The 25,107-nt window shown below is 47.1% G+C and overlaps 1 protein-coding gene across 2 annotated transcripts in view; it reads left to right on the forward strand.

Annotated features, from left to right (window-relative positions):
- Positions 1-1,708: 1,708 nt before the first annotated feature.
- Positions 1,709-25,107, forward strand: part of AARS2 (alanyl-tRNA synthetase 2, mitochondrial) — a 55,440-nt gene continuing 32,041 nt past the window's right edge. The window contains exons 1-8 of one of the 2 annotated variants that reach the window (XM_075598799.1): positions 1,709-2,547; positions 4,727-4,872; positions 6,845-7,036; positions 7,848-7,992; positions 8,742-8,887; positions 9,833-9,941; positions 21,645-21,683; positions 23,433-23,544. In XM_075598799.1, coding sequence (XP_075454914.1) covers positions 2,278-2,547; positions 4,727-4,872; positions 6,845-7,036; positions 7,848-7,992; positions 8,742-8,887; positions 9,833-9,941; positions 21,645-21,683; positions 23,433-23,544 — 1,159 coding nt within the window. In that variant the 5' untranslated portion in view covers positions 1,709-2,277. The remainder of the gene's footprint in view (positions 2,548-4,726; positions 4,873-6,844; positions 7,037-7,847; positions 7,993-8,741; positions 8,888-9,832; positions 9,942-21,644; positions 21,684-23,432; positions 23,545-25,107) is intronic. The other variant, XM_075598800.1, reaches the window with a different exon arrangement.

Genomic DNA, 25,107 nt, shown 5'->3' on the forward strand with positions numbered 1-25,107 from the left:
AGACATGCATACATACACGTGTATTACTGCTGTATAGCGCTATGTACATTAATGACGCTATATAAATAAAGACATGCATACATACACGTGTATTACTGCTGTGAAGCGCTATGTACATTAATGACGCTATATAAATAAAGACATGCATACATACACGTGTATTACTGCTGTGAAGCGCTATGTACAATAATGGCGCTATATAAATAAAGACATGCATACATACACGTGTATTACTGCTGTGAAGCGCTATGTACAATAATGACGCTATATAAATAGACATGCATACATACACGTGTATTACTGCTGTGAAGCGCTATGTACAATAATGGCGCTATATAAATAAAGACATACATACATACACGTGTATTACTGCTGTGAAGCGCTATGTACATTAATGGCGCTATATAAATAAAGACATGCATACATACACGTGTATTACTGCTGTGAAGCGCTATGTACATTAATGGCGCTATATAAATAGACATGCATACATACACGTGTATTACTGCTGTGAAGCGCTATGTACATTAATGGCTCTATATAAATAAAGACATGCATACATACACGTGTATTACTACTGTGAAGCGCTATGTACATTAATGACGCTATATAAATAAAGACATGCATACATACACGTGTATTACTGCTGTGAAGCGCTATGTACATTAATGGCGCTATATAAATAAAGACATGCATACATACACGTGTATTACTGCTGTGAAGCGCTATGTACATTAATGGCGCTATATAAATAAAGACATACATACATACACGTGTATTACTGCTGTGAAGCGCTATGTACAATAATGGCGCTATATAAATAAAGACATGCATACATACACGTGTATTACTGCTGTGAAGCGCTATGTACAATAATGGCGCTATATAAATAGAGACATGCATACATACACGTGTATTACTGCTGTGAAGCGCTATGTACATTAATGGCGCTATATAAATAGACATGCATACATACACGTGTATTACTGCTGTGAAGCGCTATGTACATTAATGGCGCTATATAAATAAAGACATGCATACATACACGTGTATTACTGCTGTGAAGCGCTATGTACATTAATGGCGCTATATAAATAAAGACATACATACATACACGTGTATTACTGCTGTGAAGCGCTATGTACATTAATGGCGCTATATAAATAAAGACATGCATACATACACGTGTATTACTGCTGTGAAGCGCTATGTACAATAATGGCGCTATATAAATAAAGACATGCATACATACACGTGTATTACTGCTGTGAAGCGCTATGTACAATAATGGCGCTATATAAATAAAGACATACATACATACACGTGTATTACTGCTGTGAAGCGCTATGTACAATAATGGCGCTATATAAATAAAGACATGCATACATACACGTGTATTACTGCTGTGAAGCGCTATGTACAATAATGGCGCTATATAAATAAAGACATACATACATACACGTGTATTACTGCTGTGAAGCGCTATGTACATTAATGGCGCTATATAAATAAAGACATACATACATACACGTGTATTACTGCTGTGAAGCGCTATGTACATTGATGGCGCTATATAAATAAAGACATGCATACATACACGTGTATTACTGCTGTGAAGCGCTATGTACATTAATGGCGCTATACAAATAAAGACAGACTTGCATACAATTAGCATATTCTGCAGCGCAGTCCATTTGAGGTGTAAAGACAGTAATAGTAACATTATACCATGAACACGCTGGTCGTTTCTGCTACAAGAAGCCTGCATTGTAAATATGATGCACATTTCCAGTGTTTCTTATGTTTGACACATTGTCGCCCAGAGAAGATTACGTCGCCTCCAGCCTGGCAGATGTGTTGACTCATGTACAATAGTATTTAATGACGCGCTATGGTGCTGTTCTTGTGCAAAACGGACTGCGCAGCTATTTCAATAAAAAATCAACTGGGGAAAGTGAATCAATGTAAAGAAAGTGCTCAGAGAAGTTTTATTTTGATGGATTGTTCCATTTTCTGTTTGCGTTTGCATGTAAGTGTTTCTGCCACCTCAGGCCTGGCGAATAGTTTTTCCACAAAAACTAGATTAAAAAAAAGGGGACGTGCAGAGACGCAGTTTGATTAAACTCATTAGAATTTGTGTCATGTCTCCGCTGCCTAACTTCTCTTACTGAACCTCTGCAAATCATAAGCGGATGCAGACGGCTCAAAACTAGGAGTAAAGAGCTTGGTCGCAAGATGAAAATGATGCAATTTGCACCAAATTTGCCTTGATGCATTATGCCTGCTGTGCTTATAACCTACGACGGGATATGCAGGGTATACGGACAGTGTTACAGAGCCACTGTTCTTGTTTTCCAGTTTAAACCCATCTTCCTGGGCACGGTGGACCCCCGCAGTGAGATGGCACAGTACCAGCGGGTGGTAAACAGCCAGAAGTGTGTGCGCGCCGGCGGGAAGCACAACGACCTGGAGGATGTGGGGAGAGACGTATATCATCACACCTTCTTCGAGATGCTGGGGAACTGGTCCTTCGGGGATTACTTTAAGGTAGAGCCTGGCCGTTTCTGTTCCACTGTGTGCAGTATGTTGCTGGTCTTTGTTGCAGTAAGGTTCTTAAGGAGTTAAGCTCAGTAATGGCCAAACCATTATATTTAATATTCAAGGACTCCATTTCCACAGGCTCAGTACCACAAGATTGGCGTAAAGCAGATGTGGTGCCTATATTTAAAAAGGGAGCTAGATCACAACCGGGGAATTACAGACCTGTAAGGCAGACTTCAATAGTGGGGAAACTACTTGAAGGTTTAATACGGGATAATATTCAGGAATACCTAATGTAAAACAAAATTATTAGTAATAGTCAGCATGGATTTATGAAGGATAGATCTTGCCAAACTAACCTTATTTGTTTCTTTGAGGAGGTAAGTAGGAATTTAGACCAGGGTAATGCAGTTGATGTGGTCTACTTAGATTTTACAAAGGCTTTTGATACGGTTTCACACAATAGGTTGGTGAACAAAATAAAGCAAATTGGACTCGGTAATAATATATGCACCTCGATTGAAAACTGTTTGAAGGACAGACAACAGAGGGTTGTCATAAATGGAACTTTTTCAGGTTGGGCTAAAGTAGTGAGTGGAGTACCTCAGGGATCGGTACTGGGACCCCTGCTTTTTAACTTGTTTATTAATGACCTTGAGGTTGGGATCGAGAGCAAAGTCTCCATCTTTGCTGATGATACTAAATTGTGTAAGGTAATAGAATCAGAGCAGGATGTAATTTCTCTTCAGAAGGACTTGGAGAGACTGGAAACGTGGCAGGTAAATGGCAAATGAGGTTACAGTGATTTAAAGAGAACCTAAGGCCGCGCTTATAGTGCTGTCGCTGGCAATGGGGACGTCACGCTGCGGTTGCTGGAAAAATCAAATTGAGTTGACTTCCAGCGATCGCGACCAAGCCGTCGCTCCGTTGCGTCGCTTCTACTATAAGCGCACGCGACGGCGGCAATACATTTTGTTTTGCCGCGACGTTGCGTCTCTGGCATTATATACGCAGCCTAAGACTGACAAACAAGGATAAAAGTAAAAGGCCTTGTTAGTGAAGTAATAGCATACACCAGGACCCCCTATTTATTATGTTATAGATAGGGACAGTACCCCTTAAGTAAGGACTCGGTGAACTTAGCTTTGTATCCTATCCATCCGGCTCTAAAGGAGGTTACATCAGATTAACTATTGACATTAGCAGTGCTCAGTCTCTCATCAAATAGAGGGGCGCACCCGGGCGCTCCTTAGTAAATGGGATATAAATATTCAGTGTAATACGGAATATATGATACACTTTAAACCCCAATGAATAGGTGTAAAACAATGTGCAATAGTGATAAGAGTACGTGAAACTAAGACTTATTCAATAATAACCTCTAATTCAATCAAGTATAACCATCACCACCGAGTGGAAGAAAAAGGGTTTTTATGGTACGTGCAACAGCTCAAAAAACGTTTTGGACCGTCCCCTGGTCCCGAAAACCGCGTCGGATATCCGAAAAATGGGGAGCGCTCGCAGATCACGTGATGAAATATGTAAAAAAAATAATAATAATGTAGCCAATAAAGATATATAATATATTTGTGAAAAAAATGTGTCAGTCCCACTCACAGATGATATGCGCAGTTTGGGCCGATCAGAGATACAACTCTCTCCGATAGGAGCTTGATGGTCAGTAACCCTCTATATACTTGGTCCCCGTATACAGTGTGTCTCTGTTTTTTGTCCAATCGAAGGAAAGAAAAATGGAAATACGCTTATGGGATTGTAGGTGCAAAATATAGATGTATTGCACAATACAATTATAGTAGCAATTTCCACTCACAGTTTGAAAGTATGATACATTCAGTTGAGAGGACACACTGATCTCTGGTTCTTTTGCCGATCTCTGCACGCTATCGGTCTTTCCGCAATCGTCGCTCACGATGATGTAAGCAGTCATGGCGGATGAAGCATCTTGCAATCGCACGGCTGCCAGCAGTAATATCCAGGGCCCTCCGTAACACAATTCAACGCGTTTCGCAGAGGCTTTCTCAAGCCATCTAGCCAATGGGATATCTATCCTATCTATCCTAACTATCCTTATCCCATTGGCTAGATAGTCATTATAAATGAATCCCTCTATGTATAAGATGTGATGTGAAGTCTGGCGTCCCACACCCTCTGCCCTCCCTCTCAGGAGGAAGCTTGCAGCATGGCCTGGGAGCTCCTGACCCAACGGTACCAGCTTCCCACCGAGCGCCTCTACGTCACGTATTTTGGTGGAGATCCAGCACTGGGTTTGGTAGCTGATGAGGAGACCCGAGAGATTTGGCTCAGCCTGGGGTAGGTACGAGGCTACAGCAGAATTAATATCACAGTGGATTTCTGAACGATTTGATCTTGTTTATTTTCCCTTGTCGCACTAGCCTGTCCTGCAGGATAATGAACGTGATAACTCATATTTAACGTTTTTTTTCTAAGCTTTGGGCAATAAAAGAACATTTCCTGCAATACCGATATTAATCTTATCATGATAACGATATTTATTGTAATAAATATCTGTGAATTAATAAGCATAAGCCCTCCCAGGGTAACCACAGTGATCCTCGGGAGAGGAATGCTGCTAACGTCAGGGGAGGAGGCTGGGAGAGGAGGCTGCTAACCTCGGGAGGTGGCTGAGAGAGGAGGCTGCTAACCTCAGGGGGAGGAGGCTGGGAGAGGAGGCTGCTAATCTCGGGAGGAGGTGAGGAGAGGAGTGCTGCTAACCTCAGGGGAGGAGGCTGGGAGAGGAGAGGAGTGCTGCTAAACTCGGGAGGAGGCTGGGAGAGGAGTGCTGCTAACCTCGGGAGGAGGCTGGGAGAGGAGTGCTGCTAACCTCGGGAGGTGGCTGGGAGAGGAGTGCTGCTAATCTCGGGAGAAGGCGAGGAGAGGAGTGCTGCTAACCTCATGGGAGGAGGCTGGGCGAGGAGAGGAGTGCTACTAACCTCGGGAGGAGGCTGGGAGAGGAGGCTGCTAACCTTTGGGAGAGGAGGCTGCTAACCTCGGGAGGAGGCTGGGAAAGGAGTGCTGCTAACCTCAGGGGAGGAGGCTGGGAGAGGAGAGGAGTGCTACTAACCTCAGGGGAGGAGGCTGCTAACCTTTGGGAGAGGAGGCTGCTAACCTCGGGAGGAGGCTGGGAGAGGAGTGCTGCTAACCTCGGGAGAGGAGGCTGCTAACCTCGGGGGAGGAGGCTGGGAGAGGAGGCTGCTAACCTCAGGGGAGGAGGCTGGGAGAGGAGGCTGCTAACCCTGGGAGGAGGCTGGGAGAGGAGGCTGCTAACCCTGGGAGGAGGCTGGGAGAGGAGGCTGCTAACCTTTGGGAGAGGAGGCTGCTAACCTTTGGGAGAGGAGGCTGCTAACCTTTGGGAGAGGAGGCTGCTATCCTCGGGAGGAGGCTGGGAGAGGAGTCCTGCTAACCTCGGGAGGAGGCTGGGAGAGGAGGCTGCTAACCTCAGGGGAGGAGGCTGGGGAGCTGGCACTCTCCTGTTTACACTGGCAGCTCTGTCTCCTTTAAAGCGGCTGCTTCTGAAACTTCCTCAGCTGCCCATAAAGCATCAATGTGCAAAAAGTCCGTGTTATTTCCTATTATCGGGATATTACTATCCTATTGATATATTGCCCAACTCTAATTTTGCTAGAGCTCTGCTTGTGAAATGGCTGAGATTGCTTACACTTAGGCCAAGATTATAGTCCGGGCTTCAGCGCATCCGCGCACACTCATCGCATCACGGGCGCCTCTCGCCCCAGCGACGTGTGATCTTGGCTGCAGGAGATTGGGGAGGGGTGGTGGACGCATCACTAAGCTGGGTTTGCCCTCATTGGCTCAACCGCTGACGTCACGCGACCGTGCTTGAAAAGACACATTTTTTGTCTCTTCAAAACGCGGTCTCGCCATCGCGCTCTGTCGTACGCACGCACTAGGGGCGGCCGCATAGGGATTAAGCAATTTGTGCTTGTCTCAATCTCGCTGTCTAAGCTCAGCCTTACATGGTAACACAGTGGAATTGCTGTGGCCTGTTGAGTCTCTCCCTCCCACTGCAGAGTGGATAAGGGACCTAGAGCAGTAAGGGCTCCATAGCCATTCCAGCCTGTCTCTATCACTGCAGGGGAACAGAGGCCTTTGCCCTTTCACGTCTGTCCTTTCTTTGCCAAGGGACATAGTGACCCAGGCAGTAGGATCACATTGCACAATGACATAGGGACACGATGGGTCTTGACATTGTATCATATACTGAAGAGTGACCTACAAACCCTTAACACCCCTTGTTTTCCTTTAGCATTTCCCCATCTCGCCTACTGCCATTTGGGCTGAGGGCTAATTTCTGGGAGATGGGAGAGACGGGCCCCTGCGGCCCCTGCACCGAGATTCACTATGACCATGTGGGCGGGCGGAACGCTGCAGCTCTGGTGAACCAAGACAGCCCGGAGGTGGTGGAGATCTGGAACCTGGTGTTTATGCAGTATAACAGGTGGGCAAAGGGGCGGTCTGGGGAAGGATTGAGTGGAGCATGGAGCAGAAGGATAGACTGGGGACATTGAAAAGCTGTGGTGGAGAGGAAGGGATGTAGATGCATGAGGAAGGGTCTGGGCCAGGAATAAGGAGGACAGGTGTAGCATGAGAAGGTGGCCCTCTTGAAATATGGTAAGGATTGAAAGACTGCAAGGAGCACAAAGTACAGATGTACTAAAGTAGGGTTTCCATTGTATTCATTGGTACTGATGGTGCAGAATATCACAACATATCCCATTAGGGGTAACAAAGAAGCCTGATACATCTGTAGGCTTGAGGCAGGACAGGACATGAAGAGAGTATAAAGGTGAAATTAGTGGACATAATCAGGTTTGGGGCAGTAGGAGGGTTGTTGAGGCAGGAAGGAAGACTGTAGAGTGCACAAGGTTGGGGCTGAAGAAAGATTTGGAGGAGGGTAATTAAAGTGAGGCGGGAAGGAGAAAGACCTGGGCTTACCATGAGGAATAGCAAGGGGCACCTGGGGAGATAAAGAGGATATGAAGGCCAGCAGGTGGAAGACTGGAAAAGCAAGCTGGCAGGAAGGAATACGCGTGCGAGGAACATGAGGACATAGAAGGACTAAAGGAAAGTGGGAGGGATCTTGCAGGAGGAAGATTGGAGAGAGTCAGAAGGCTATCCATAAGTCTTCAGTGACAGGTAGCATGAGGATGAGACTGGGGGCAAGAAGGAGAACTCTGGGAGGAAGGAAGACACAGACCATGTTTCACAGCTCTAGTCTAAAAACTTCTTCTCTTGGCTATGGTGGACAGGGAGGCAGATGGGAGCCTGCGTCTGCTGCCCCAGAGTCACGTGGACACTGGGATGGGACTGGAGAGACTGGTAACCATCCTTCAAGGCAAGCGCTCCAACTATGACACAGACTTATTCTCCCCAATCCTGGAGGCTATTCACAAGGTGTGCAGATATAATGTGCGACCATGGGTGTGGTGTCTGTCATGTATGTTTCAGATGAGGTTCTGTCCCCTCCCAGTACAGAAGGATATAGATATGAAGGATACCTACAGCCCATCTAGTCTTGCCTTCCCATTGCAGCTTACTTAGTGCTATAGGCACTGAAGGGACTTATAGACCATTATATCTGTCCCTCCTATGGGGCTGTTGCAGAATGCCAATGGACACTACTGCACAGAGACGTCTATTGATTTGAATGAGAGTTTCGCATGTAGCAGTGTCCACTCTGCACTATCCCACTTCAATGCATAACCCCAAAGAGAGAGCTCATCCTATTCTGTATGGTAAGAAGCACAGCCAATGATGCATTACTTCCCATTGCTAACTGCATGGGATTCCACTTCTCATCATATTCAGTAGGGGCCGTGTAGCAGGTCTCTCCGGAACCCGAATAACAGAGGGTAAACACCAAGTGAATCGCATAGGATCTGCCCCTTTAATAGTAGAATGGATTGGGAATATGCTGAAGAGACCAATGGCACTTTGTCTGTCCCACCTATCTGATGAATGACTCCGCCAAAGACAGTAGGGACCAAATTTAGCCTGTTGCGTTTACACCAGGAAGACCGATATCTGTGCCCCATTAAACCCCTCCCGATGCAATATGACAAAGACAGAGGTAGAACTGACTATCAATCTGGATGAGTTATATTATATACCAATGGATAAGTGGGCACCATCTGTTTTCACAGGGGTCCCAGGCGCCTGCATATCGGGGTCTGCTGGGGACAGCGGATACAGGACACGTGGACATGGCGTATCGCGTGGTGGCGGATCACATCCGTACGCTGTGTGTGTGTATCGCTGACGGGGTGTACCCAGGCATGTCCGGAGCAGAGTGAGTATTGGACAGGTCATTGATGAGCCCCTGTGTTGCTGGGCAGACGTGCGACGCGTGCCTTTGTAATGCCGCTTGCCTGTCTTGCTTCACACCAGAAGGCCTTGATTCCTGCGTGTTAAAATGCTTGCGTCTTTTTGTTTGCGTGGCTGACGGGATAGTGCTCTCTGTTAGAAATGTGTGGTCGGTGGTACTACAGGGGACACGGCGTGTCTCAGAATACCTGCATGTCCATCAGCCTGTGACCTGTACGGAATTAGACACATGGTATTTTGAAGTCTTTTAAACATAATAACGGAGCAGAAGAGGCTATTGCACCTGATCTCCTTGTTCTGCACTTTCTGTGTCTAACAACAATACCATGTCAAAGACCCCCCCCTCCTTCCATGTATCTCTTGGTCACGCCCCCAAAATCAGGGGGGATCAACTTCAGTCCTCAAGCCCCCTCCCCCCAAAAACAGGTCAGGTTTTCAGGATATCCCTGCTTCAGCACATGTGGCTCAATCAGTCTCTGGTTCAACACAGGTGGCGCAATCAGAGGCTCAGTCTACGACTGAGCCTCTGATTGAGCCACCTGTGCTGAAGCAGGGATGTCCAGAAAACCTGACCTGTTGGTGGGGGGGCTTGAGGACTGGAGCTGAGCATCCCTGGGTTAGATAACGAGCAAAACCCAATGACGTACTTCATAAGGGCCCTCGTACACCGCATGTCTATACAGGGCGGGGGGATTTACAATCTTTCCCCCTAATACTTGTACGTGAGTGTGTGTGAACACAGTGGCGAAGTAATCGGTGGCCATGTTGTTGTATCCCAGGTAGCTTTAGTTGTGATCACCTTAGGCTGAAGGAGTACGTGTTTTGCCTAAAAGCCTCCAGTAGAAGTGGTTAAGGCGCAGAGCGTATGTTAGAGGAGACACTAAACCCGGCGCGGTATTTTGCTCCGCAGCCTCGTGCTGCGTCGGATCCTGCGCAGAGCCATCAGGTTCTCCTCCGAGGTTCTCCGGACGCCCCCGCGCTTCCTCTCCGGTCTGGTCCCCACCGTGGTGGATGTTCTGGTAAGTACGACCCCTGCTCCCGAACTTCAACTGTCAGACCCAGCGTGACCCATTCAGTATTTTAACCCCTTAAGTGAGGGAGAGCGTCCTCTACCCCCTGTGCGCTCACGGACCCTCCAGCGTTCACATGGTCGTTTCCGGTGTGGTCAGCGGAAGAGGAGACTCCCCTTCCCCTCCCTCCCGTTTATTTCTCGGTGGCTAGCGCCCCCTACAGAAGGAGCAAAACCCAATGATGTACAGAATATGTCATAAGGGCCCCAACCATTGGCGGATGTCCCATCAGGCCCAGGCCTAGGGTGGCAACATTTTGGGGCGGCATGTGCGATCGGTGCGTGCCACCCACGCATGCGTGATCGGTGCGTGCTACCCACGCATGCGTGATCGGTGCGTGCCACCCACGCATGTGCGATCTGCGCGTGCCACCCACGCATGTGCGATCTGCGCGTGCCACCCACGCATGCGCGATCGGTGCGTGCCACCCACGCATGTGCGATCTGCGCGTGCCACCCACGCATGCGTGATCGGCGCTGGCCAGCCACTCATGCGTATGCGCGTTCGGCGCTTGCCGGGCCCTGCATGTGCAGCCGGCAAGCGCCGATTTGCACATGTGCGGCCAGCAATGTGATGTCGTGCGGCCGGCAATGTGATGTCACATGGCCTCGCATTGCCATGGCAATGGGACGGCGTGGCACAGGAGAAGGAGGGCGGCACCAGGCAAGTACCTAAGGGCGGCATTTAAAAAAAAAAATCCGACACTGATCTCAGCCTCAAGGGGTTAAAATTATTATATAAACTTTTAATACTTCCGTGGCAAACAAGGTATTTTACAACACCTGCAAGACACCAGTACCACTACTTTCAAACGTACCCAAGACCTTTGAAAATGGCTTTTAATTTGTGTGTGCATACCCACCAGTACACGAGCCGATTTTCAGTGGGGTTAAATTGTCTTTGCATTATTTGTTTGTTATTTTTTCTCTTTCATATGAAACATGAGCCCTGCGCTCCTCTGCTGTTAAATACATGTTACAATGTTAGGCATGAGCCCTGCGCTCCTCTGCTGTTAAATAAATGTTACAATGTCAGGCATGAGCCCTGCGCTCCTCTGCTGTTAAATAAATGTTACAATGTTCGGCATGAGCCCTGCGCTCCTCTGCTGTTAAATAAATGTTACAATGTTTGGCATGAGCCCTGCGCTCCTCTGCTGTTAAATAAATGTTACAATGTTAGGCATGAGCCCTGCGCTCCTCTGCTGTTAAATAAATGTTACAATGTTCGGCATGAGCCCTGCGCTCCTCTGCTGTTAAATAAATGTTACAATGTTCGGCATGAACCCTGCGCTCCTCTGCTGTTAAATAAATGTTACAATGTTCGGCATGAGCCCTGCGCTCCTCTGCTGTTAAATAAATGTTACAATGTTCGGCATGAGCCCTGCGCTCCTCTGCTGTTAAATAAATGTTACAATGTTTGGCATGAGCCCTGCGCTCCTCTGCTGTTAAATAAATGTTACAATGTTCGGCGTGAGCCCTGCGCTCCTCTGCTGTTAAATAAATGTTACAATGTTCGGCATGAGCCCTGCGCTCCTCTGCTGTTATATAAATGTTACAATGCTCGGCATGAGCCCTGCGCTCCTCTGCTGTTAAATAAATGTTACAATGTTCGGCATGAGCCCTGCGCTCCTCTGCTGTTATATAAATGTTACAATGTTCGGCGTGAGCCCTGCGCTCCTCTGCTGTTATATAAATGTTACAATGTTCGGCATGAGCCCTGCGCTCCTCTGCTGTTATATAAATGTTACAATGTTCGGCATGAGCCCTGCGCTCCTCTGCTGTTAAATAAATGTTACAATGTTCGGCATGAGCCCTGCGCTCCTCTGCTGTTAAATAAATGTTACAATGTTTGGCATGAGCCCTGCGCTCCTCTGCTGTTATATAAATGTTACAATGTTCGGCATGAGCCCTGCGCTCCTCTGCTGTTAAATAAATGTTACAATGTTCGGCATGAGCCCTGCGCTCCTCTGCTGTTAAATAAATGTTACAATGTTTGGCATGAGCCCTGCGCTCCTCTGCTGTTAAATAAATGTTACAATGTTTGGCATGAGCCCTGCGCTCCTCTGCTGTTAAATAAATGTTACAATGTTCGGCATGAGCCCTGCGCTCCTCTGCTGTTAAATACATGTTACAATGTTCGGCGTGAGCCCTGCGCTCCTCTGCTGTTAAATAAATGTTACAATGTTCGGCATGAGCCCTGCGCTCCTCTGCTGTTAAATAAATGTTACAATGTTCGGCATGAGCCCTGCGCTCCTCTGCTGTTAAATAAATGTTACAATGTTCGGCATGAGCCCTGCGCTCCTCTGCTGTTAAATAAATGTTACAATGTTCGGCATGAGCCCTGCGCTCCTCTGCTGTTAAATAAATGTTACAATGTTCGGCATGAGCCCTGCGCTCCTCTGCTGTTATATAAATGTTACAATGTTTGGCATGAGCCCTGCGCTCCTCTGCTGTTATATAAATGTTACAATGTTTGGCATGAGCCCTGCGCTCCTCTGCTGTTATATAAATGTTACAATGTTCGGCATGAGCCCTGCGCTCCTCTGCTGTTATATAAATGTTACAATGTTCGGCGTGAGCCCTGCGCTCCTCTGCTGTTATATAAATGTTACAATGTTAGGCATGAGCCCTGCGCTCCTCTGCTGTTAAATAAATGTTACAATGTTCGGCATGAGCCCTGCGCTCCTCTGCTGTTAAATAAATGTTACAATGTTCGGCATGAGCCCTGCGCTCCTCTGCTGTTAAATAAATGTTACAATGTTTGGCATGAGCCCTGCGCTCCTCTGCTGTTATATAAATGTTACAATGTTCGGCATGAGCCCTGCGCTCCTCTGCTGTTAAATAAATGTTACAATGTTCGGCATGAGCCCTGCGCTCCTCTGCTGTTAAATAAATGTTACAATGTTCGGCATGAGCCCTGCGCTCCTCTGCTGTTAAATAAATGTTACAATGTTCGGCGTGAGCCCTGCGCTCCTCTGCTGTTAAATAAATGTTACAATGTTCGGCGTGAGCCCTGCGCTCCTCTGCTGTTAAATAAATGTTACAATGTTCGGCGTGAGCCCTGCGCTCCTCTGCTGTTAAATAAATGTTACAATGTTCGGCGTGAGCCCTGCGCTCCTCTGCTGTTAAATAAATGTTACAATGTTTGGCGTGAGCCCTGCGCTCCTCTGCTGTTAAATAAATGTTACAATGTTTGGCATGAGCCCTGCGCTCCTCTGCTGTTAAATAAATGTTACAATGTTAGGCATGAGCCCTGCGCTCCTCTGCTGTTAAATAAATGTTACAATGTTCGGCATGAGCCCTGCGCTCCTCTGCTGTTAAATAAATGTTACAATGTTCGGCATGAGCCCTGCGCTCCTCTGCTGTTAAATAAATGTTACAATGTTCGGCATGAGCCCTGCGCTCCTCTGCTGTTAAATAAATGTTACAATGTTCGGCATGAGCCCTGCGCTCCTCTGCTGTTAAATAAATGTTACAATGTTTGGCATGAGCCCTGCGCTCCTCTGCTGTTATATAAATGTTACAATGTTCGGCATGAGCCCTGCGCTCCTCTGCTGTTAAATAAATGTTACAATGTTCGGCATGAGCCCTGCGCTCCTCTGCTGTTAAATAAATGTTACAATGTTCGGCGTGAGCCCTGCGCTCCTCTGCTGTTAAATAAATGTTACAATGTTCGGCGTGAGCCCTGCGCTCCTCTGCTGTTAAATAAATGTTACAATGTTCGGCGTGAGCCCTGCGCTCCTCTGCTGTTAAATAAATGTTACAATGTTCGGCGTGAGCCCTGCGCTCCTCTGCTGTTAAATAAATGTTACAATGTTCGGCGTGAGCCCTGCGCTCCTCTGCTGTTAAATAAATGTTACAATGTTTGGCGTGAGCCCTGCGCTCCTCTGCTGTTAAATAAATGTTACAATGTTTGGCATGAGCCCTGCGCTCCTCTGCTGTTACATAAATGTTACAATGTTAGGCATGAGCCCTGCGCTCCTCTGCTGTTAAATAAATGTTACAATGTTCGGCATGAGCCCTGCGCTCCTCTGCTGTTAAATAAATGTTACAATGTTCGGCATGAGCCCTGCGCTCCTCTGCTGTTAAATAAATGTTACAATGTTCGGCATGAGCCCTGCGCTCCTCTGCTGTTAAATAAATGTTACAATGTTCGGCATGAGCCCTGCGCTCCTCTGCTGTTAAATAAATGTTACAATGTTTGGCATGAGCCCTGCGCTCCTCTGCTGTTAAATAAATGTTACAATGTTAGGCATGAGCCCTGCGCTCCTCTGCTGTTAAATAAATGTTACAATGTTCGGCATGAGCCCTGCGCTCCTCTGCTGTTAAATAAATGTTACAATGTTTGGCATGAGCCCTGCGCTCCTCTGCTGTTAAATAAATGTTACAATGTTCGGCATGAGCCCTGCGCTCCTCTGCTGTTAAATAAATGTTACAATGTTAGGCATGAGCCCTGCGCTCCTCTGCTGTTAAATAAATGTTACAATGTTTGGCATGAGCCCTGCGCTCCTCTGCTGTTAAATAAATGTTACAATGTTTGGCATGAGCCCTGCGCTCCTCTGCTGTTATATAAATGTTACAATGTTCGGCATGAGCCCTGCGCTCCAGCACAATGTTCGGCATGAGCCCTGCGCTCCTCTGCTGTTAAATAAATGTTACAATGTTAGGCGTGAGCCCTGCGCTCCTTTGCTGTTATATAAATGTTACAATGTTCGGCATGAGCCCTGCGCTCCTCTGCTGTTATATAAATGTTACAATGTTCGGCGTGAGCCCTGCGCTCCTTTGCTGTTATATAAATGTTACAATGTTCGGCATGAGCCCTGCGCTCCTCTGCTGTTAAATAAATGTTACAATGTTCGGCGTGAGCCCTGCGCTCCTCTGCTGTTATATAAATGTTACAATGTTCGGCGTGAGCCCTGCGCTCCTCTGCTGTTATATAAATGTTACAATGTTCGGCGTGAGCCCTGCGCTCCTCTGCTGTTATATAAATGTTACAATGTTCGGCGTGAGCCCTGCGCTCCTCTGCTGTTAAAAAAAAAAGCTGTGTGTGCTGTGCACGCGCATAGTAAGTGAAACTTCTTTGACTTTTGTCACAGAAATTGTATTTGTGTTGGTGATGTTTTAATTAAAAATCAAAATACAATTTCATTGACAAAACGCAAATAAATTTGACTTAGAATGCGCGTGCTCTGCACACATCGCCTGTATTAGCTATTTGCACTAAGTGTGAATTCCTCGTGTGTGCGGGTGTGTGTGTGTGTGTGTCAGTGTGTATGTGTGTGTGTGTGTGTGTATGTGTGTCAGTCAGTGTGTGTGTGTGTGTGTATGTGTGTCAGTCAGTGTGTGTGTGTGTGTGTGTGTGTGTGTGTGTATGTGTGTCAGTCAGTGTGTGTGTGTGTGTGTGTGTGTGTGTGTGTATGTGTATGTGTGTCAGTGTGTCAGTGTGTCAGTCAATGTATGTCTGTCTGTGTCCTGCAACCCCCCCAGCACACTTGTCCTCCCCCCAGCACACTTATCCTTTCTCTGCAGCACCCTTATCCTGCCCCCAGCACATTTTCCTGTCCCCAGCACCTTTCAGCAGTCTCCCCCCCCCCAGCACACTTGTCCTCCCCCCAGCACCCTTATCCTTTCTCTGCAGCACCCTTATCCTGCCCCCAGCACATTTTCCTGTCCCCAGCACCTTTCAGCAGTCTCCCCCCCCCCCAGCACACTTGTCCTCCCCCCAGCACCCTTATCCTTTCTCTGCAGCACCCTTATCCTGCCCCCAGCACCTTTTCCTGTCCCCAGCACCTTTCAGCAGTCTCCCCCCCCCAGCACACTTGTCCTCCCCCCAGCACCCTTATCCTTTCTCTGCAGCACCCTTATCCTGCCCCCAGCACCTTTTCCTGTCCCCAGCACCTTTCAGCAGTCTCTCCCCCCCCCCAGCACACTTGTCCTCCCCCCAGCACCCTTATCCTTTCTCTGCAGCACCCTTATCCTGCCCCCAGCACATTTTCCTGTCCCCAGCACCTTTCAGCAGTCTCCCCCCCCCCCAGCACACTTGTCCTCCCCCCAGCACCCTTATCCTTTCTCTGCAGCACCCTTATCCTGCCCCCAGCACCTTTTCCTGTCCCCAGCACCTTTCAGCAATCTCCTCTCTCCCTCCACCCCATTTCTACCAGATCGCGGCATGGAGGCAGGGGGGGAGGGGGGCAGCGCGTCATAGTTAGCTCGAGCCGGCTCGGAGGGGAGCGCTGCAGCGATGCCCCTTCTGATGGTGCTGCGCACTCAACTCCCCCCCCTTCCCGTTACTGGAGCAGTTCCACTCGCTATGGAGTGACAGAGCCCGCCTTATTTTGCGTGACGTCACAGCCGTCCCCATGATGATGAGCGCCGCCCCCGGGTGAGATGAGGACGCTTCTGAGGGTGTTATTCAGTCAGCGGGACACAGGGAAGGGGAAGCGGAGGGAGGAGAGATGCTGAGCAGCTGCTCACTGAGTCCACTTGGCCCACACCAGTGACTGATTTAAAATCCCCGCGCCTGCCTTCTTGCTACACCTTTCAGTCAAAAGCACCGGAAGCTCTGCGGCAGCCATCTTGCTACACCCATGGCAGCGGACGTATGGGGGTAACGGCGGCCGTTAGGAGCGGCGCCGGCGGCTATCGCCGCCGGCGCCGCATGTCACAGTGGGTGTGTGGGGGAAGCTGCGGCCATTAGGAGCGGCGCCGGCGGCTATCGCCGCCGCATGTCACAGCAGGCGTGTGGCGGCAGGGGGAGGGGGAGCCGTGACGTCACTTCCGTTTCACATTTCGCCCCCAACTCTCCCGTTTTACTCTATCAGAATAGGTGCCACTAAAGAAGTTTCACTTCAATAAATGTTACAATGTTCGGCGTGAGCCCTGCGCTCCTCTGCTGTTATATAAATGTTACAATGTTCGGCATGAGCCCTGCGCTCCTCTGCTGTTAAATAAATGTTACAATGTTCGGCATGAGCCCTGCGCTCCTCTGCTGTTAAATAAATGTTACAATGTTCGGCATGAGCCCTGCGCTCCTCTGCTGTTAAATAAATGTTACAATGTTCGGCGTGAGCCCTGCGCTCCTCTGCTGTTATATAAATGTTACAATGTTCGGCATGAGCCCTGCGCTCCTCTGCTGTTAAATAAATGTTACAATGTTCGGCATGAGCCCTGCGCTCCTCTGCTGTTATATAAATGTTACAATGTTCGGCATGAGCCCTGCGCTCCTCTGCTGTTAAATAAATGTTACAATGTTCGGCATGAGCCCTGCGCTCCTCTGCTGTTATATAAATGTTACAATGTTCGGCGTGAGCCCTGCGCTCCTCTGCTGTTAAATAAATGTTACAATGTTAGGCATGAGCCCTGCGCTCCTCTGCTGTTAAATACATGTTACAATGTTAGGCATGAGCCCTGCGCTCCTCTGCTGTTAAATAAATGTTACAATGTTTGGCATGAGCCCTGCGCTCCTCTGCTGTTAAATAAATGTTACAATGTTCGGCATGAGCCCTGCGCTCCTCTGCTGTTAAATAAATGTTACAATGTTCGGCATGAGCCCCGCGCTCCTCTGCTGTTAAATAAATGTTACAATGTTCGGCATGAGCCCTGCGCTCCTCTGCTGTTAAATAAATGTTACAATGTTCGGCATGAGCCCCGCGCTCCTCTGCTGTTATATAAATGTTACAATGTTAGGCATGAGCCCTGCGCTCCTCTGCTGTTATATAAATGTTACAATGTTCGGCATGAGCCCTGCGCTCCTCTGCTGTTAAATAAATGTTACAATGTTAGGCGTGAGCCCTGCGCTCCTCTGCTGTTATATAAATGTTACAATGTTAGGCATGAGCCCTGCGCTCCTCTGCTGTTATATAAATGTTACAATGTTCGGCGTGAGCCCTGCGCTCCTTTGCTGTTATATAAATGTTACAATGTTAGGCGTGAGCCCTGCGCTCCTCTGCTGTTAAATAAATGTTACAATGTTCGGCATGAGCCCTGCGCTCCTCTGCTGTTATATAAATGTTACAATGTTCGGCGTGAGCCCTGCGCTCCTCTGCTGTTAAATAAATGTTACAATGTTCGGCATGAGCCCTGCGCTCCTCTGCTGTTATATAAATGTTACAATGTTCGGCATGAGCCCTGCGCTCCTCTGCTGTTAAATAAATGTTACAATGTTCGGCATGAGCCCTGCGCTCCTCTGCTGTTAAATAAATGTTACAATGTTTGGCATGAGCCCTGCGCTCCTCTGCTGTTAAATAAATGTTACAATGTTCGGCGTGAGCCCTGCGCTCCTCTGCTGTTATATAAATGTTACAATGTTCGGCATGAGCCCTGCGCTCCTCTGCTGTTAAATAAATGTTACAATGTTCGGCATGAGCCCTGCGCTCCTCTGCTGTTATATAAATGTTACAATGTTCGGCATGAGCCCTGCGCTCCTCTGCTGTTAAATAAATGTTACAATGTTCGGCATGAGCCCCGCGCTCCTCTGCTGTTAAATAAATGTTACAATGTTCGGCATGAGCCCTGCGCTCCTCTGCTGTTATATAAATGTTACAATGTTCGGCATGAGCCCCGCGCTCCTCTGCTGTTAAATAAATGTTACAATGTTCGGCATGAGCCCTGCGCTCCTCTGCTGTTAAATAAATGTTACAATGTTCGGCATGAGCCCTGCGCTCCTCTGCTGTTATATAAATGTTACAATGTTCGGCAGGAGCCCTGCGCTCCTCTGCTGTTATATAAATGTTACAATGTTAGGCATGAGCCCTGCGCTCCTCTGCTGTTAAATAAATGTTACAATGTTCGGCGTGAGCCCTGCGCTCCTCTGCTGTTAAATAAATGTTACAATGTTCGGCTTGAGCCCTGCGCTCCTCTGCTGTTAAATAAATGTTACAATGTTCGGCGTGAGCCCTGCGCTCCTCTGCTGTTAAATAAATGTTACAATGTTCGGCATGAGCCCTGCGCTCCTCTGCTGTTAAATAAATGTTACAATGTTCGGCATGAGCCCTGCGCTCCTCTGCTGTTAAATAAATGTTACAATGTTCGGCATGAGCCCTGCGCTCCTCTGCTGTTAAATAAATGTTACAATGTTCGGCATGAGCCCTGCGCTCCTCTGCTGTTATATAAATGTTACAATGTTCGGCATGAGCCCTGCGCTCCTCTGCTGTTAAATAAATGTTACAATGTTTGGCATGAGCTCTGCGCTCCTCTGCTGTTAAATAAATGTTACAATGTTCGGCATGAGCCCTGCGCTCCTCTGCTGTTATATAAATGTTACAATGTTCGGCATGAGCCCTGCGCTCCTCTGCTGTTATATAAATGTTACAATGTTCGGCGTGAGCCCTGCGCTCCTCTGCTGTTAAATAAATGTTACAATGTTCGGCAGGAGCCCTACGCTCCTCTGCTGTTAAATAAATGTTACAATGTTCGGCATGAGCCCTGCGCTCCTCTGCTGTTAAATAAATGTTACAATGTTCGGCAGGAGCCCTGCGCTCCTCTGCTGTTATATAAATGTTACAATGTTCGGCGTGAGCCCTGCGCTCCTCTGCTGTTATATAAATGTTACAATGTTCGGCGTGAGCCCTGCGCTCCTCTGCTGTTATATAAATGTTACAATGTTCGGCGTGAGCCCTGCGCTCCTCTGCTGTTAAATAAATGTTACAATGTTTGGCATGAGCCCTGCGCTCCTCTGCTGTTAAATAAATGTTACAATGTTCGGCATGAGCCCTGCGCTCCTCTGCTGTTAAATAAATGTTACAATGTTCGGCATGAGCCCTGCGCTCCTCTGCTGTTAAATAAATGTTACAATGTTCGGCATGAGCCCTGCGCTCCTCTGCTGTTAAATAAATGTTACAATGTTTGGCATGAGCCCTGCGCTCCTCTGCTGTTAAATAAATGTTACAATGTTCGGCATGAGCCCTGCGCTCCTCTGCTGTTAAATAAATGTTACAATGTTCGGCATGAGCCCTGCGCTCCTCTGCTGTTAAATAAATGTTACAATGTTAGGCATGAGCCCTGCGCTCCTCTGCTGTTAAATAAATGTTACAATGTTTGGCATGAGCCCTGCGCTCCTCTGCTGTTAAATAAATGTTACAATGTTTGGCATGAGCCCTGCGCTCCTCTGCTGTTATATAAATGTTACAATGTTAGGCGTGAGCCCTGCGCTCCTCTGCTGTTAAATAAATGTTACAATGTTCGGCATGAGCCCTGCGCTCCTCTGCTGTTAAATAAATGTTACAATGTTTGGCATGAGCCCTGCGCTCCTCTGCTGTTAAATAAATGTTACAATGTTCGGTATGAGCCCTGCGCTCCTCTGCTGTTAAATAAATGTTACAATGTTCGGCATGAGCCCTGCGCTCCTCTGCTGTTAAATAAATGTTACAATGTTCGGCATGAGCCCTGCGCTCCTCTGCTGTTAAATAAATGTTACAATGTTCGGCATGAGCCCTTCGCTCCTCTGCGCGGTCGGACAGAAATCCCCATTGCGCCGGGCCTTTCCTTATCATGGCGCCGGATCTGCGCGGTCGGACAGAAATCCCCATCGTGCCGCGCCTTTCCTTATCATGGCGCCGGATCTGCGCGGTCGGACAGAAATCCCCATCGCGCCGGCCTTTCCTTATCATGGCGCCGGATCTGCGCGGTCGGACAGAAATCCCCATCGCGCCGCCCCTTTCCTTATCATGGCGCCGGATCTGCGCGGTCGGACAGAAATCCCCACCGTGCCGGCCTTTCCTTATCATGGCGCCGGATCTGCGCGGTTGGACAGAAATCCCCATCGCGCCACGCCTTTCCTTATCATGGCGCCGGATCTGCGCGTTCGGACAGAAATCCCCATCGCGCCGCGCCTTTCCTTATCATGGCGCCGGATCTGCGCGGTCGGACAGAAATCCCCACCGCGCCGGGCCTTTCCTTATCATGACGCCGGATCTGCGCGGTCGGACAGAAATCCCCATCGCGCCGGCCTTTCCTTATCATGGCGCCGGTTCTGCGCGGTCGGACAGAAGTCCCCATCGCGCCGCGCCTTTCCTTATCATGGCGCCGGATCTGCGCGGTCGGACAGAAATCCCCATCGCGCCGGGCCTTTCCTTATCATGGCGCCGGATCTGCGCGGTCGGACAGAAATCCCCATCTCGCCGGCCTTTCCTTATCATGGCGCCGCATCTGCGCGGTCGGATGACTTTAGAAGCAAGTGTCCCGCTCATTTGCATGTCATATCCCAGAATCCTTTTCTGCGTGTACAGAAGGCTTCATTGTGCTGTCTGTTGTCTGAGATATTTTGCGTCACTCTGTGCTATATATGTATATCTTGTATTTATATTGTGCCCACAGTGTACTCGGCGCTTTACAAGAGAAGCAATACAGTACAGGGAATAATACTACAATAAGTGCAACAAATAACATCAGACAATAGGAAAGGAAATCCCTTCCCCGGAGAGCTTACAATCTAAGTGTCACACGCGTCCTGCGTATAGGTGACACTGGGGACAATCAGTTCTTGTGAAGTTATGGGAACAACTCAGTCCTCCGATGGCGGGTTTCCAGTTATATTATAGATTAACTCCTTTGCTCCCGGAGAGAGACCAGCAACGCATTGTTTGGGGGTTTCTGACTATAAGGTGTTTATTTTGTGTGCCTGCTGCATACTGTTTATTTAATGTGCTTTTTACAGGGTGAAGCATACCCGGAACTGAAGCGAGAGGAAACACAGGTGAGTGCTTTATTCTCAGTATGTTCAGTCGTGTTTATTACCGGGGCGGGCAACTCCAGTTCTCGAGGGCCACCAACAAGTCAGGGTTTCAGGATATCCCTGCTTCAGCACAGGTAGCTCAATCAGTAGCTGCACCAGCTGTGCTGAAGCAGGGATATCCTGAAAACCTGACCTGTTGGTGGCCTTGAGGATTCGTTGCCCACCCCTGGGTTACAAAGACTTTTTGTTTATTTTCATTTGCTTAAAGCTGCAGTCCAAGCAATTTCCTGCATAAAAAAACAATCCGTCCTGTACTCTGGGAAAATACTTGTAGCATAAAAAAAAACAACTCTGAATGTAACAAGCCTTTTTCGTTTCTATAGCACCCATTTACAAATCACAGATGCTGAGTCAATTCTCCACTGCAGCCATTTAGTGAACCCCTGAGCCGAATCTTAGCCGATCGATCACAGGAAAACTGATCGATCAGTAACTTAGCTAATGACTTATTATTGTGTGGATTGTATTGATGCACATCTTAAAGGGAAAAATACATTTTAAAAAACCCGGCAGTTTGGACTTCTACATTAAGCCAAAGCACGAAACACAAAAACGCCTAGTGCTACATCCAACGTGACATGTTATATAGTTACACAGTTACATAGTAGATGAGGTTAAAAAAAGACATACGTCTATCAAGTTCAACCTATGCTAAATTTAGACAACAGATACTTTATCCTATATCTATACTTACTTATTGATCCAGAGGAAGGCAAACAGAAAACCCCAGTGTCATATCATCCAATGATATCTCATAAGGGGAAAAATAAATTCCTTCCAGACTCCAAGAATCGGCAATCACTACGTTATCTGTACAGAGTGAATGTAATCCCAACGTGGAAACAATGTATACTACCTCTGTCGTTGTGTACATTTACATTAGGGTCTACACCTATTAACATTGTGTTACTTTATCACAACTTGTTATTTTGTGTCTTGGTGTTTTGACGCATTACTCTGATACTGAGAGAGCATGGCAAGAAATGAAATGCCTTGCAGACACACTCTGTGTAGACTTTTACACGACGAGCCAATATTAAAATAAAAAAAGGACGTTAACTGGTTAATATTGAGATCATTATCTTCCAACTATTATTATACCAATAGTTGTGCTTATACTGTCCTATATACAGTACGAGAGTCTCCGCACCACTCTGCGGATTTTAAGATATCACTGTATATATTTATCACACTGTAATATTTGATTTATGTAATAACAACATTTTATTATTTTAAATGCTGATCCATTAGTCAGTAGACTCGCCTCTGAGATATGACTTCTCCGGGATATTTTGAATCCCTATTTCATACAATATATACACTGGCACGAGTGCGACTTTTGGGATCTCTTTCTGATCCTTCTTGGATCAACCTTGTTATTAAAATACTATTGGCCAAAGAATTGAACTAACTGACCCTTGCTTATGAGAAGATAAAACAGGGGAGTATTTATTTATATAATATGTCGAGCTAGATGCAGCACTGGGTCTCATTTGGTGTATACATACGGTCACAATCCTGGTAACCCTCCTTTTGACACAATGTAAATGATTGTAGGGATTTTAGTTTAGAGATTACAGGGTCAGTGTGTGTGTGTGTGATTGTTAATCCAAAACAGTTTACTGTGAAATGTGGCCCTTCACGGAGTGCCGGATAACTGGAGGCAATTGTGAACTGAAACAGGTGACGGGATCTCCTTCCGTCTCTTAGATAATGAGCATTCTTAACGAGAACGAGGAGGCCTTCTTGTCCTCCCTCCAGCGGGGGCGCCGTGTCATCGACCGCACGCTGCAGCAAGAGGGGTCCCCCGGGGCTTTCCCAGGTAAGTCACAATCCTCATACACCGGTACTGCCTAAACCCGCAGTCCCTACTGGTACTGACAACGTCCGCTTAGGGGGCTAAGGGCTATAATTAAGCGCTCCGCCAAAAGACCCATTCTGTGTTGGAAAACCCATCGTGGCTCCATGCAAGTTAATGGGCCACAAAGGACCATATTCACTTAGCAGTGTTACTCCGTAAGACACATTTTGGAGCCCTTGAGAGGTGGCTTTATGGAGTAGCGCTACTTAGTAAATATATGGCCCTGAGCGCTTTATTTGAAGCAGACTACTGAAGGAATTAAAACAAAACAGAAGTGAGAAACAGAAGGAGAAAACAAATCTGCCATCACAAAACCAAATGTGCAAGTGATAGTGAGAAAAAAGTGTATGGTATTAATCAAGATATAATACAAATTCTCTAATGCTCAGTGATCACAAATAAGTGTGTGTGTGTGTGTGTGTGTGTGTGTGTGTGTGTGTGTGTGTGTGTGTGTGTGTGTGTGTGTATCAGTACCGTGTTAGCCGAGCTTCAATAATCAAAAAATAAATAGACGATACCGTTCTGTGGCTAACGAAATGCTTTTATTTGTGCGAGCTTTCGAGATACACTGTAACATCGCCGGAAGAAGAGATCAGTGTATCTCGAAAGCTCGCACAAATAAAAGCATTTCGTTAGCCACAGAACGGTATCGTCTAATATATATATATATATATATATACTGAGCGCCAATCGTAACTATTAACTGTGCCCCTCACACCACGGGTAATCGTAGCCACGCTGACTTTCACTCAGATTATTTTTTTATGATGAACGATTCTGGACATTAAAACTGGATTGTTGGGTTCTTTTTTGAATTTATATCTACTATATATTTCTGAAAGCATTGTATGTATGTATGTATGTATTTTTCCCTGGTGTGTTCCCTGTCCCTAGCGGCAATCTCATTGGTCCCTTAAGGTGCCCGGTTGACTTTTGTGCTATTTTTTATCTTTGTGAACACATTTGATTTCACTGTGGGAGCGTGCGCCATTTCTCTGTTTAAGTAAGTGAAAGAAATTAAGCGCAGAAGTAAACGCAGAAGTAACGTAAAACGTGGGAGGCGTTTCCTGTCCGGTATCTGCTTCCTGTTTGCGTTGTCACTGTGTGTTCAGAGACTGCACCTTTAAGGACCCCGCCCCGCGGCAGCTCTGAGATCCGCCGTTCCCATTGGGGCTGATAACTCACCGTAGATAATGAACACTCGCTCTAAACTGAGAGGGCGCTACCCAAGGATAGCTGCTTCCTAGGAAGCTACACACAGCCAAAACGTAGAGGAACGAGAGAGAGAAAATCCTTATGAATAGTGGCATAGGGGCATTCCTGCATGGATCCCTAAGGGTAAATTACCACTTTGTTATGTATTTAGCACTGCGATACCAGTGGAAATACAGCATCCTGTATGTACCAAGACTGAATGGAGTCTCACTTGAGTGAGACAGTACTTCAACTTGTTAATCCAATATCAACAGTATATATATGGACAGAATCCATTAGTACAAATGAAGGACCAGTTGATATCTGGTA

The sequence above is a fragment of the Ascaphus truei genome, chromosome 4 (genome assembly GCF_040206685.1).
Source record: "Ascaphus truei isolate aAscTru1 chromosome 4, aAscTru1.hap1, whole genome shotgun sequence".
NCBI lineage: Eukaryota > Metazoa > Chordata > Amphibia > Anura > Ascaphidae > Ascaphus > Ascaphus truei.